The sequence below is a fragment of the Electrona antarctica genome (assembly GCF_951216825.1).
Source record: "Electrona antarctica genome assembly, chromosome: 13".
Taxonomy (NCBI): Eukaryota; Metazoa; Chordata; class Actinopteri; order Myctophiformes; family Myctophidae; genus Electrona; species Electrona antarctica.
In genome coordinates this window covers 35855500-35869578 of record NC_136794.1, presented here as the reverse complement: position 1 = coordinate 35869578, position 14079 = coordinate 35855500, and the positions used below count along the sequence as shown (strand labels likewise).

At 42.9% G+C, this 14079-nt stretch overlaps 1 protein-coding gene across 4 annotated transcripts in view; it reads right to left on the bottom strand.

The window, feature by feature from the left end:
* Nucleotides 1–14079, bottom strand: part of slc39a10 (solute carrier family 39 member 10) — a 54105-nt gene that overhangs the window by 16283 nt on the left and 23743 nt on the right. For all 4 annotated transcript variants that reach the window (XM_079518715.1, XM_079518714.1, XM_079518713.1 and 1 more), the window contains 2 exons: nt 3423–3598; nt 230–397 (listed from right to left, as the gene is read on the bottom strand). In XM_079518715.1, the coding sequence (XP_079374841.1) occupies nt 230–397; nt 3423–3598 (344 nt within the window). The remainder of the gene's footprint in view (nt 1–229; nt 398–3422; nt 3599–14079) is intronic.

The following is a 14079-nucleotide window of genomic DNA, read 5'->3' as shown; positions in this document are numbered from 1 at the left end:
GCGTCGGGCGTTACTAATAGAAAGGACAAATAACTTCGTCCTGGGCGATGGGGGTATTAACCGGCAACACATGTCGGGAGCCACGGGTGAGTTTTAACCGGCCACGCATGTGTCGGACTCACGCAAATGTCGGACTGTTGCACATCAGACCAACGTCTGCGTCCCCAGTTGGTTACATTTGTGGACACTCAGGATTTCACTGTGCAGTTTGCCAAGCCGTGGAGCTTACCCCTTGATCTTTGTAGTTCTTGAACATGCCGATGAGGTGCTCGATGATGAAGAGGAGGTAGATGCCCGATAGCGCCGTGAGGCCCTTCCACACGCCGTCAAACTCCACCAGCATGCTCTGCTCCTCCTTAGGCTCTCCCGGGTTGCTGTGGTCGTGCTGCCCCTGGGACTGAGAGAGAGAGCGAGAGGGGTGTAGAGTGGGGGTAGGGATAGAAGGGGAAAGATGAAGCCTCATTTTATACTATACTTTGATTTTTAGGGGGGGGGGGGGGGGGGGGTTTCTGCCTTTATTGATAGGACATAGTGGAGAGATACAGGAAACAGGGAGAGAGACACAGGGAATGACACGCAGCAAAAGTCGTCGGGATTGGGACTCAAACCCGCAACACGCCGTCAGGCATGCGTCTGTATGTGGTACGTGCCTGGACCGCTAGGCCAGCAGGCACCCAGATATACTTTGGCTTTTAAGCCAACAATGTGAAGCAAGCGTTGTTGGCTTGAAAATGTGTCTTTTTAGCAATCAACAACGCTGTGCGACAAGATCTGCATTAGTCTCAACGGTTAGAAAGGTAAACAATTTTAAGTATCAAGAAACCACAGTTTTGAACCATAAGCCTTTCCATGTGTGTATACAATGATCATGGTATGAAATAACCCTTGTGCTAAATATTTTATGGAAATGTTACAATGCATGAGAGTCTCATACACAGACACGCATAGGCACACATTTCAATAAAGCAACATTGTCTTTTTCATGAGCCACAGCCCATTTAATTGAATGGAGAGTAGACCCTATACTACGCTATATATAGTGTATACCGGGGTTGTTTTCATACACAGTATATTGTACTGTGAAATGTTATAGTAGCATCCCTAGGTTGATGCAATGATTTAAGACAGCAGCAGTTTGTCGCCCACACACACACGCTAGATGAATAGCCATTAAGAGGCAGCATTAGCAACAGCAAGTTCTGGTTCATTCATGTTTTGTTTTAAGAATATAAATCTGCAATGTAACCAACTTACTCAAGCTGTACAATAATTGTAGCGAAGTGAAAAAGTACAATATCTACCTCTAAAGTAGAGTGAAAAAGTACAATATCTACCTCTAAAGTAGAGTGGTAAAAGTACAATATTTACGCATTTAAAGTGTACAAAAATCAGGTACAGAACTGACTTTCCACCACAGTTAAGAAGTGTGGTTTAAGTAGACCAGTGGTTCCCAAACGTCTTAGCCCGTGGCCCAAAACAGAAATTTGATGTCTCCCTGGGGACCCAAACTATACTTAAACATTCAGTTTCTAATTTATGGAATTTCTTTGATTTTACTTCTATTTCTTCATGAAATTACTGAAAAACATAATTTAAAAAAAAATGAATTTATTTTTAATTCATAAATGATTATGCTTTTTTGGGGGAATATTTTTTGAAAATGTTTTTAAAAACAAAATGTAGGAAAAATAAAGGGACCCATAAAAAATGTGTCCGTGACCGTGACCCACACAAATGTGTCCCAACCCAGTGTTTGGGAACCAGTGGAGGAGAGGCTAGTGGAGGATGATTGGAGGTAACCGTGTGAGCGGGATGGCACGCAGGGGGCAGATATGGCAGGGAGCAGTGAGGTGTTTTACTGGGAAGTGGCAACCGATGAGCGACTGCTGAGAGAGAGGTCGTGTGGAACATAGTAGGGGGAGGACGACGCCTCTGGGTCAACCCTGGGTACCAGCGGAGGGGAGGGCCATTTGAAATGGCGACTTGGCGAGTTTCATTCCAAAAATGAGATGAAAAGTGAAACTGAAACAGAGAAATATATCCACTCCACTAACAAACAAAATTGACCCTGAAAGGAAATCAGAGCAACGGCTGCGTTAAGTCTGACCCGCTAGGATTGCTATTGAAGTTACTGCTATCTGTGTCTAACCAAATCATATCATTATAGAAGAGGTTGAAGAGGTTTTTAGTTGTGTTTTTGGAAATGAAAGCCTGCACATATAATTGCAAAGCAGAATTCTGAAGTCAATGTTACCAAAGGGTTTTATACAACACGGATAGCTTTTCTGGAAAGAAGGCACATTTGAACAACGTGAAACATTGTGGAAATGATTATACTTTGATCCTGTTATATATATATATGGATATTTCTCCAAGTATGAAATAAGAGTCTAATGAGTGTTTGGAATGGGATGTGCGTGATTTCATCCGCATCGAAGGAAACGCGGTGTATGTAGTATTCACTTCTAAATCAGTTTGTGACACCAACGTTGTCACATCCAATTAGACTGCAGGCTTTGTTGGAATTGCTCATAGGAGGCTGCTAGCCAATTGTGCTTATAAATATCCACCCACTACACCACACTGTTTTAAGAAGAGTCTGTATCGTGTTTTTGAGCTCCAGAGACAGAACGAGGAGGCTTTTTTCAGACATCTAAAACGTGAGGTTCATCCGTGGGACACTTTCTTGATATTACTCATCTGTGTCACCAACCCGCTGGGATGGCAGCAGGGAGCACAGAGAAAATACAATAACTCACACTTGTTTAACTCGTGTTTTGCTTTTACCGACCAATTAGTCACGTCACAGCAGTTGCTCTCCATGGCAGGAACTGTGACGAGACGCACCGATACGTCAGAACCTTCCACACACGGGGCTGTCTCGTTAGGACCAAGTGGTCTGGCTTTCCTGGACAGTTAGATCAATATTTCTCAACTTGAACAAGTCTCTCACAATGCTCAAACGCACCAACATGAGTACATGACTGTGAAAAGCTACAGTTCAGTCAATTTGCTTTTGTTCCCACAAGTATCACGCTTAGTAATATATCACTGCTTTGCTCAAAGAGCAAACATTCTCAAAAAAGGCTAACATTCACCCATGCAATGTCAAACTGTTAAACCAGTGTTCTAGTAATCACCGTGATTGAATGCTAGTTATACTATACAACAGTATAATATGATTTTTAAACACGTCTGGGCTAAACAGCCTCATGCACGAGCTAAGAACGTGCATGGGTGTGCCCGTGTGGTTCAACGGGAGCTCATTCACACACACGCAAGTGTTTTCCGTGCATGAGTGTTTGTGTGAACCTTCTCCAAAATACATTTATTCAGAGTCCGTAGCCTGAATTGCATTGCATTGTGTTGGGTGTATCTCTCTCCTAGCATTCAGGTGTCCTGTGTCGGGTGTTGATACTCACATGGGGAAGCAGGTGAAGAAGGGCGTCGCCGCTCAGCGTGCCCACCGCCAACGCCACCAGGAAGGTGAGGAGGTACTTGAAGCACGACTGGTTGAGGATGGGCACCAAAATCACACCCAGCAGGGACAGCAGGCTGATGATGGTGATGGACACAAAGCCCCACACCCATACCCACACTGGAGAGAGAGGCAGAGAGACAGAGTTATTTCAAAATGTAGTTCAGAAATATATATTCAGGACTAGAAATACGGTTCATATCAAAATGTCTAAAACACATACGCGGTCGACGCCCAGATTCTTTTTTTTCTCACCTCCGTCTTTGGCAGCTAGGCTGGGCGACTGGCGAGGCCACTGCCCAAGTTGCCTGACAGTACGCTACACTTCTGAGTTCTGACCACTAATTGATGTACGTAGATGTGATGTATGCCAAATCGTTCTCATAGAACGGGTGTTAGAGGGGTGGCGTTCCCTTAAATACCTGGCCTTCAGTACCTCATATAACCCATGCGCTGGTAAAAGACAACTACGTACAGAGGGGACTCAACTCCACGTCCTTGGGAGGAGGCAACGGGAGGCCAAAAGCAAAGGCAGTAAATTGTATATTTCAGCAAAATCCCCCCATCACCTCATTTTTCATTCAAGTCTGCCGATGGGAGACGTGAAGCAGAAAGCAGGGGGAAAAAGTAAGAAATCAGAAAAGCACAGTGTCATGCAAAGTGTCTGTCAGCGGTGCCAGCTAAAGAAGAAAAAAAAGAAGATCCTAGCGCTCTCGTTACAGAGGGCAAAATGTTTAATGTAGTGTGAAATTCAATGTCACACCAGAGCTGCTGGTGTGTCTGCTAAACCGTTACCAGACCCTGCACTGCTGGCATTCAGATATGGCAGTCCTGTTGACAGAGAGGCAGCAGTGTGTGTGTGTGTGTGTGTGTGTATATACTTGTATTACTATACAAGTATTGTGACGGTCCCCACAAGTACTGTATAGTAGGCCTACAATGTGAGAATGTATAATGTATAATTGTTGATTTGTTGCTTTGTATTTCATGGCCAAAAGTGTATATACCCAGGGGGCAAAGGGGGTTGACCTGCATTTGTCATAACATACAAAGTTGTCCACCAGAAATAATATCTATGACCCCATAGGATCACAACCTATATGGACAACTCGGTCAATTTTGTTGCGAAAGTCCAATATGGCCGCCCCCAATATTAGCCCCTATTAGTTATAATGGGTGGTGAATAGGGCAACATTTTAAACTGAGAGATATTTCCACGAAACTTCTCAGGTTGATCAATGATATGAATACGAACATTTTTTGTATTGCAAGTTTCCATGAAATCCAATATGGCCGCCACAATATTAGCACCAAGAAAATAGGTTTTGGCTCTAACTTCTGAACCAGATGAGCTAGAAATGCAAACTTGGTGTCTATTTCATGGTTTCTGACCATGAGAGACTCAATGGAATACCTATTTTTATTATTGGATGTGTCTGGACCCTTATTGTGCATATTTACAAGATGGTGGCTACCCGAAATAGTGCTTTACCATGATTTCTACCATGATTGTTGACTGTTTTGGCAAACACAAGCAATATTAATCCATTGGCTAAGATTCATGGCACAGAAGGAACATATTTTCTTGAGCTTGCATATTGTCAAAATGGCTGCAAAAGAAAAGAGACATTACATTTCCTGTCAGATCCTATTACCCAGGGGGGCAAACCACCCCTTTTTGGATACCTGCATTTGCCATAACATCAAAGGTTGTCCATCAGAAATATCTATGACCCAATAGAATCACAACCTATATGGACACACCGGTCAATTTCTTTGCTGGAAATCCAATATGGCCACCACAATATTAGCCCCCATTAGCCTATAATGCGGGTGAATAGGGCAACATTTTTAACTGAGGGATATTTCCACGAAACTTCACAGGTTGATCAATGATATGAATACCATAATGGTTTGTATTGGAAGTTTCCATGATATCCAATATGGCCACCACAATACTAGCACCCAGAAAATAGGTTTGGCTCTAAATTCTGATCCAGATGAGCTATAAATACAAACTCATGGTTTCTAACCACGAGAGATATATAAATATTTTAGCCATAATTTCCCTCTATTAAGTATTATTGTTCTGGGGTGTTTCTTTGCAGAAAGACATCCCTCTGGCTGTATTTTGGTTTTATTCTACTGTTTCTGTTGGCATTTCCTCTGTTTATGTTGACAATCATCCCTGGCAGGGACGTGCATCGCCAAGCCGGACATCGCTTCACTGAGTATGGATGGTCTCTCAGTGATGGTCCCCTGTCCATCTAGAGCCAGCCTGGCCTATGCCAGAAAATCTGTTCATGTGCCAGGGACTGGAGACATGCAGCAGGAGCTTCACTCCATTCCTGACTGGGGGTGCATCAACCTTACCTTGGACTCTGGCTGGCATCCTGTCATGAAAGGACGCGATGAGAGAGATCAATGTCCCTGGACAGCCAAACTTGCCAGGGATCTGCCACAGGCCCTCACGATTGACTGTGTGAAAGGCCTTGGTGAGGTCGACAAACACCATATAGAGACCCTTCTGCTCTCTGCACTTTTCTTGCAGCTGGCAAATGGAAAAGATCATGTTACAGGTACCTCTGCCTCCGTGGAAACCACATTGGGATCCAGGGAGAACATTCTCAGCATGGCTGATTAGCCGGTTGAGGATGATTCTTGCTAAGATCTTTCCTGTGATGTTCAGGACTCAGGAGGGCTATACCATGATGGTTATCGCAGTATGCCCCGTCCCCTTTTCTCTTGTAAACATGCACTATGGATGCATCCTTGAAGTCTTGAGGGACTTCCCCCTCTTCCAGATGACCTGGTACAGGTGCCAAGCCTCCATTCTTGTAGATGTCTGCGGGCAACCCATCACCTCCTGGTGCCTTTCCAGAAGTGGTTTGTTGGAGTGCTTTCACTGTCTCTGCACTGGTGGCCAGATCAGCTTTGATTGGCAGCTGGGGTATCGTGGCAATATCCTCTTCGGAAATTGAGGACTCTCTGTTTAAGTGTGCTAGGATGAGCACACATAATGATGCATGCACCTGAGACATTCCCAGTCAGGAATGGAGTGAAGCTCCTGCTGCATCTTGTCTCCAGTCCCTGGCACATGAACAGATTTTCTGGCAGCCTTTGATACAGCTACATGATATTGTCTTGTTCATTGACATAGGCCAGGCTGGCTCTGTAAATGGACAGGGGACTGCATTCCCGTCACTGAGAGACCATCCAGACTCAGTGAAGGAAGGGATGTCCGGCTTGGCGATGCACGTCCCTGCCAGGAATGATTGTCAACATAAACAGAGGAAATTCCAACAAACAGTAGAACAAAACCAAAATACAGCCAGAGGGATGTCTTTCTGCCAAGAAACACCCCAGAACAATAATATCTTTCGTGGTTAGAAACCATGAGTTTGTATTTCTAGCTCATCTGGTTCAGAATTTAGAGCCAAACCTATTTTCTGGGTGCTAGTATTGTGGTGGCCATATTGGATATCATGGAAACTTCCAATACAAAAAATTATGGTATTCATATCATTGATCAACCTGTGAAGTTTTGTGGAAATATCCCTCAGTTAAAAATGTTGCCCTATTCACCCGCATTATAGGCTAATGGGGGCTAATATTGTGGCGGCCATATTGGATTTCCAGCAAAGAAATTGACCGGTGTGTCCACCCACATAGGTTGTGATTCTATTGGGTCATAGATATTTCTGGTGGACAACCTTTGATGTTATGGCAAATGCAGGTATTCAAAAAAGGAGTGGTTTGCCCCCCTGGGTAATAGGATCTGACAGGAAATGTAATGTCTTTTCTTTTTCATGTTTGCAGCCATTTTGACAATATGCAAGCTCAAGAAAATATGTTCCTTCTGTGCCATGAATCTTAGCCAATGGATTAATATTGCTTGTGTTTGCCAAAACAGTCAACAATCATAGTAGAAATCATGGTAAAGCACTATTTCGGGTAGCCACCATCTTGTAAATATGCACAATAAGGGTCCAGACACACCCAATAATGAAAATAGGTATTCCATTGAGTCTCTCATGGTCAGAAACCATGAAATAGACACCAAGTTTGCATTTCTAGCTTATCTGGTTCAGAAGTTAGAGCCAAAACCTATTTTTTTAGTGCTAATAATGTGGCGGCCATATTGTGGTGGCCATATTGGATTTCATGGAAACTTGCAATACAAAAAATGTTCGTATTCATATCATTGATCAACCTGAGAAGTTTCGTGGAAATATCTCTCAGTTTACATTTTTGCCCTATTCACCCCCCATTATAACTAATAGGGGCTAATATTGGGGGCGGCCATATTGGACTTTCGCAACAAAATTGACCGAGTTGTCCATATAGGTTGTGATCCTATGGGGTCATAGATATTATTTCTGGTGGACAACTTTGTATGTTGTGACAAATGCAGGTTTCCTAAAAAAAGGGTGGTTTGCCCCCTGGGTAATACACTAGGGCCGGGACTTTAACGCGTTAATTGAGATTAATTAACTACAGAAAAAATGATCGCGTTAAAAAAAGTTAACGCATTTAATCGCACCTTTTTTTTCACCGCCGAACATTTCTCACTGGGCACGTTTCACGTACTGAATAGGCTGCTGCACGCCTGCACCGCAGCAGCAGCATAGAGGGGGAGCAACAGCAGCAGTCCACTCTACAGCTCCGTCAGTCAACACCAAAGCCCAAACCCAAACGAATCAATGAATGAAGAAGCCGCTTATATCGCTTTTGCTCCGTAGCCTCTGTCATAGTGAGGTCCTCCACTGTCTCATCGCGTGCACTCATCTCAATGATACCACGCTTAGTCAACTCCTTCACTACAGCAGCAAACACTTCATCCTTCTTTCTGGTGCGTTGCGGGAAAGGAACGTGATATCTTTTTGCCAAGGCCCACAACTGCCAATAATCACACTGTTCTAACTCACTAAGCTTCAGGATATCCGTACAAGCACTATCAGAATCAGATGCCATAACATTGCGACGAAGTCTTATACTCAAACCAACGCGAAAGCGAGCAATACACTTACCATCGGCCGCAGCCTCCACCGACCCGCACAGGTCTGCTACCAAAAACAATAGTAGCCAGCCAAACCACATAACCAACTGAAAAGAAAAAAACCTTTGAATTGTTATTTAAAGACCGGACGAGATCCCATTTATGTTACAAATCATAAGTCTAGGGGTAAATGAGTGGGTAACATACGAAGGGGGAGCAGACACCAGGATCAAAATACGAGTATTTATTATAATAAGTATATATATAATAAATCAAACAACGTATTTATACAATAATGGCTCACCAAAACAAAAGATACAATAAAGAAAACACCTTTCCGAAGGGTGTGCGGAAACACATTTAACAAATAAACAATAAGGTAGATATTCAATAGTCAGCGGTGACACATTGGTGGTAGCGGATCGGGAGAAGGTCCTAGCGACGTTCCCCCCCGAGCTGTCGGATGCAGACTGGCTATATAGAGCACGGCGCATTCCTGGCCAAGGAATGCGCGCGACCGGCAGCCAATCAGGGAGTCAGGCGTTGATCAGACGCCTGGCTAGAGCCGGCCCCTCGTTGGTGTACTACAAGGCAGTAAACAGCCAATCCAACCTGGAGTGGAATATAGAACACATATAATATAGAAAGCGCTTTCTATCCCCATATGTGTTCATAACTAGTCTACTGGATGTATAGCTATAGATATATATATATATAATAAGAGATATCAAAGATAGGTCCAAACATATATATACAATATAACTATAACAATACCCCCAGTTACCTCATATAGATATATACATAATATTAACAATAAATATATATATCTATACTACATCATATTAAACAAAACTAATCATAACAAATCATAACACACACGTGACCGCAGTCCACGTGACAATGGGACATTTACATTTAAACGCTATGGGATGGACGCGTGGATAACAGCATGGTTGTGTGCAATGTCGGAGGGAAAGGTTCCATATGACCAACGTTAGCTTCCATGCTAGCTGCTTCAGCTTAACATGTCTCACAGAGAACACCGGAGGCTCGCGGTGCTTTCACCACAGCACGAAGCTGTCAAGCTGTCCTCGATGCGAAGCAGCAAGTGTGGAAGTCCGTGGTCAGACAATGGTCTGCCCCAACCCCATGTGAAATGCACTCCCCAGCTAGTCCATTCCACAGTTTTTGATTGTCTATTAAAGTGTTTCCTCCTAATAAAGTAGTTTTTGTTTGTTTTCTCATGCCCCCCCCCCCCCCATGTAAAGCACATTTGAGTATTCATATAGACACTGAAGACACTTTATATAGGCACTTGTTTATATGTTGTTAAAAATAGGGATATTAATGAGTAATGACATAGTCAAATGTTGAAAATGAGTGGTATTCCGTAGTCACTATTCATTGATTCACTGGGATACCAAAACATATTTAAAAAAGAGGAAAAAAAAGGTTTCTCACTGTTCTCAGGTTGATTATTGATATGCGATTAAAATGCTTAATCAAGATTAATTAATTACAAAGCCTCTAATTAATTAGATTAAATTGTTTAATCGAGTCCCAGCCCTAGTATACACGCATGAGTGTGTGTGTGCACGCCGACAACTCCCACCTCACAGACAATACTCATCTTACACACAATTGACATGAACGAGGCATTCAGGGAGTACTAGATGACCATGACAGCAGAAATTCCACCCCTGTACTGTGATTAAGGTACAATGATTGCAATGTCCACACACACACACACACACACCCCCCCCCCCCCCCCCCCCCCCCAAGCCCTTTGGGGGTAGTTGGTTCAAACAGAAGTCAGCCTTGTGACTCCTTTGGCCCAACTTCTCTTTCTTGAGATTCTTCATTTCCTAACATACTACAAAAAGGTCTGTAAACAAACCTTTTACATTTGATCGAATCGTGGTAGGTCACATTCCTTCGGTCGCGCTAGTTTTTTTTATCAGAAAAGCTTTACTTCACAAAATGTTTAGCTCTTTTTTGTTTGACCTTTTTGAACGTTTAAAAGTTATACAAGAATCTCAGATATCTGTGAAATAGCTGTGATTATTTCACAGCTATTTCAAATTGTGAAAAATACTGTACATCTGGTATTCATGAAAAAAACTCAGTGAGGGGCGCCCAGATTTTTGGGACCATGTTGATGTTTAAATGTCCGTGAAAAATGAAATGAAATAAATGAATTACAACATGTATTTATATCAGCGACATGATGTCTTATGTTAATTATAGGCATAGTTTATAATTAGGCTCTCAACTAATATTAAAAGACTTGTTTGGCCTATGACGTAATTACTTGGATGTTTTGGCTTGACGGTTGTTTCCTACGTTTTCCTTTAGGGGTCATACGAGGGTCACCCTTGTGACTCTTTTCCCCTAATATGTTCTTCCACCCCTCTGTTTGGGAGCATGTGATATCCTCATGTCCATGAAAAATGAAATACATTTATTACAAGATCAAGGAGAGGACATCTTACGTCATAATTTACTGCCAAAAACAAACACATTAAAGTCCATAGACTTTGCTGGCAAATAATTACATAAGAACTACCTTAAAACAAACACATTAAAGTCCATAGCCGTGGCTTGCGACAGGGAATTTATAATCAGGCTCTAAATAAACCATAAATCCATAGACTTGGCTGCCACATGATGTAGTTTATTAGCTAAAATGGCTGATCTACAAGCTCACAATGTGTCACGATGTGTTGTGAGCTTGAGAAAAAGTGTATAGGTTTTAAGTGGTTAACACGACAGAGCAACCATGCACAATTCCACTATCCTCCTCAACGCAGCTGAAGTACTATTCAGTATTTTAGCCGTGACGTGAGCGCCCCCTCCTGAGATACTTCCGGGGTCCTACTTTTGTGTCGCTTTTGTGTCCCCATAGAGTTATACTGTGACGCTCCGTCGGACTAAATCTGAGACGAAAACAACCACGAAAGTCTCATTTTACAACAACAAAGCTGCGCTGTGACAGGCCGTCTGCCCCACACGGAATACTATCGCAATTTTATTTCATTGTGTCAACTAAACCCTCATTAATGCAAACTAGATTCAACATACTCAAGCCTGCAAACATTCTAAATATGCCCCCGAAATATTTTACTGAGCAAATGGACTGTTACCACCTTCAATAATAATGATAATAATAGTCTTTGTCTCCACATCATATTTTTTTTTTGTCATGGACAAATTGTACAAAACATTAATAATTCTACACGAGTTGGAAGCATTAAGACCCATTTTAACCCTCAATGGCTTCCTTTCTGAAAAATAACGTCATTGTAAAAAGATTCACGCGTTTAGATATTCTATTTACAATGAGATGCGGACGGGAGCTGGTGCCACTTGGACCCGGACGTAACGTAGCACTACAAAATGACGTCGGACTTAAATGCTGAATAGACAGAATGGGGAGTTAAGTGCCTTTGCTCAACTGCACATGGACGATAACTGCTGGGTCATGGACATTACTACGCATTCACATTTCTGTACACAAGTCAGTATGGCAGTTTAAAAAATTAGAGAATATGCATAGTTGGCACACAAAGCGTCAATCAATTAAACAAGACAAAAAGCCGACACTTCGCCTAAGGGGGAAAATGTCTTTGACTAAATACCAATTATCGTTTAGGGAAATCACATTAGGACGGAGTCAGACATGCATCCTTCCCTTCCCTAATCAATCCCTAGTGGTGCGAGTTGCGAAGATGAGATATAGGAAGTGGCTTACGTTTGATGGAACAGCCATGGAGGAGGGGGGGGTGAATCAAGCTGTTCCTGTCCCATTTAACAGCTGGAGGATTTAAAATTATTACGAAAAGAATGTCCCCAAAGGCAGCAAGTCCGCTCGAGAAAAAAAACAAAAACAAAAGAGGGACTAGAGTCCCTCCTGGGAGGGCAATCCTAATGAAAGAGGCAGGGCTTGACGTTTTAAGTGCTAATTACACAGCCATTAGCCATTAGCTTTTGGAAGCCTGCCTTGTAGCCTTGACACTGCGACAGTTTGACATAAATAGGGAAAAATGTTTGTGTACACATCATCTATCCAAGTAATAGAAATTGTTACCGTAAAGAAAATGTCTCCATGCAAACATTTTTACTGTAGCCTAGCACATTTAGTGCTGTTCTGGAGCAGCACTGAAGTACCAATCCAGATAAACCCGTGTTTACTGTAGGTGTGACTGGGTCCGCACGGGATATACCAATAAGGTCTGTGTCTGTGAACCAACTAGGGATGTAAGTGGGGTCTGATACTGCACAGCTGTGGTATTAAAGGCAGAACATTGCTTGCCCTGCGCGGTTAAGGAAGAGCTACAAAAAAACCATGACACAATGACTAGTCTCTGATGCTGTCCAATTCGTAGTTTGTCGCCTGCTCCAGTGTAAACAATCTTTGAAACGCCTGCCTCAAAACCATACAGAGACGTAAGATCTGGGTCTCAGTCAATAGCAGGCTGAACCTATGCTCACTATCCCACGTCAACCCCTTGAGTCAAACAGTAGTCAAAGCGTGATCCTTTCTTCCAACCCATCTAAATTAAATTAGCCCACTTCAATGAACTATCTAAGTTTTTCAAATTGATAAGAAAACGTTTAATTTGACAAAATGTGTAAACGGCGGTTGAGGACTCTCCGAAATTGGGATCGGCCCCTCTGTCTGGCATGGGTCGGGCTCTAGTGGATATTTGGTGTTGGAGGGGTACTCCAGCTGAGAGGGAATGACAAGGAGAAGCAAAACCGAGGAGAACCGATGGTCTGTGTCCTCTGTCCAATTACTAGTCTCCTGCAAGCCATGGCTCAGAAGAAAAAACTAAAATGGCCCTCGGTTGTCGCTTAGGCTCTCCTAATTGGCAAGGCGCAAAATAAATGAGACAAGGGGGAGGGGAACTGAGGAGGGTGGGGTGTGAGCGGCATGGAGAGTAGAAAGAACCCGAATGCAATTTTTCCCGAGGACCCCCAAGGATATCAGCGGGAGGTAAATGAGTGTTAGCGCCTTGGCATGGTTGTGTCTTTGGCGCATCGTGGGAGAGCATCCACTGCCTCCAGTTCTCCGTTAATGAGGAGTCACCGCTGCCCTTTTGGCTCCTATATGCCATCATCCACAATGTCAGATTTCTTTCAGTGGTAGCACACTGCTGCCAGATCTAAAAGTGTTGAGGCCGTCTCTGGAGTGCGAGTGTGTGTAATAATTACAGATTTAACAGGAGGGTACTGTCGGGGACGTCCTCCATTCTCGACCTGTAACTTTAACACATGCTCGGTCTGACAGCATTATTCAGTTCTTTAGTGGAAAACTTTCTAGACGTCTTTTTATTTTTAATAAGCGCAACTCTAGAGGCATTCAGTCCCACACAAGACCTCACCATGTGCTTTGGTATTCATTTGGTAGTTTGGACTAATAGAACACACTTACAGAATGAAAAATAATGAAGGGAAATGCTCTAAACTGGAGCTGAAAACAAATGCAATGTGAAAGTAGATGCCTTAAAATGATGATACAAGAGTCTGTAGTGTGGAAATGGGTTTAACGTCCACATAAAACGGCACCTAACTTCCTCATGACATTTTAGTAGAGTGAGGA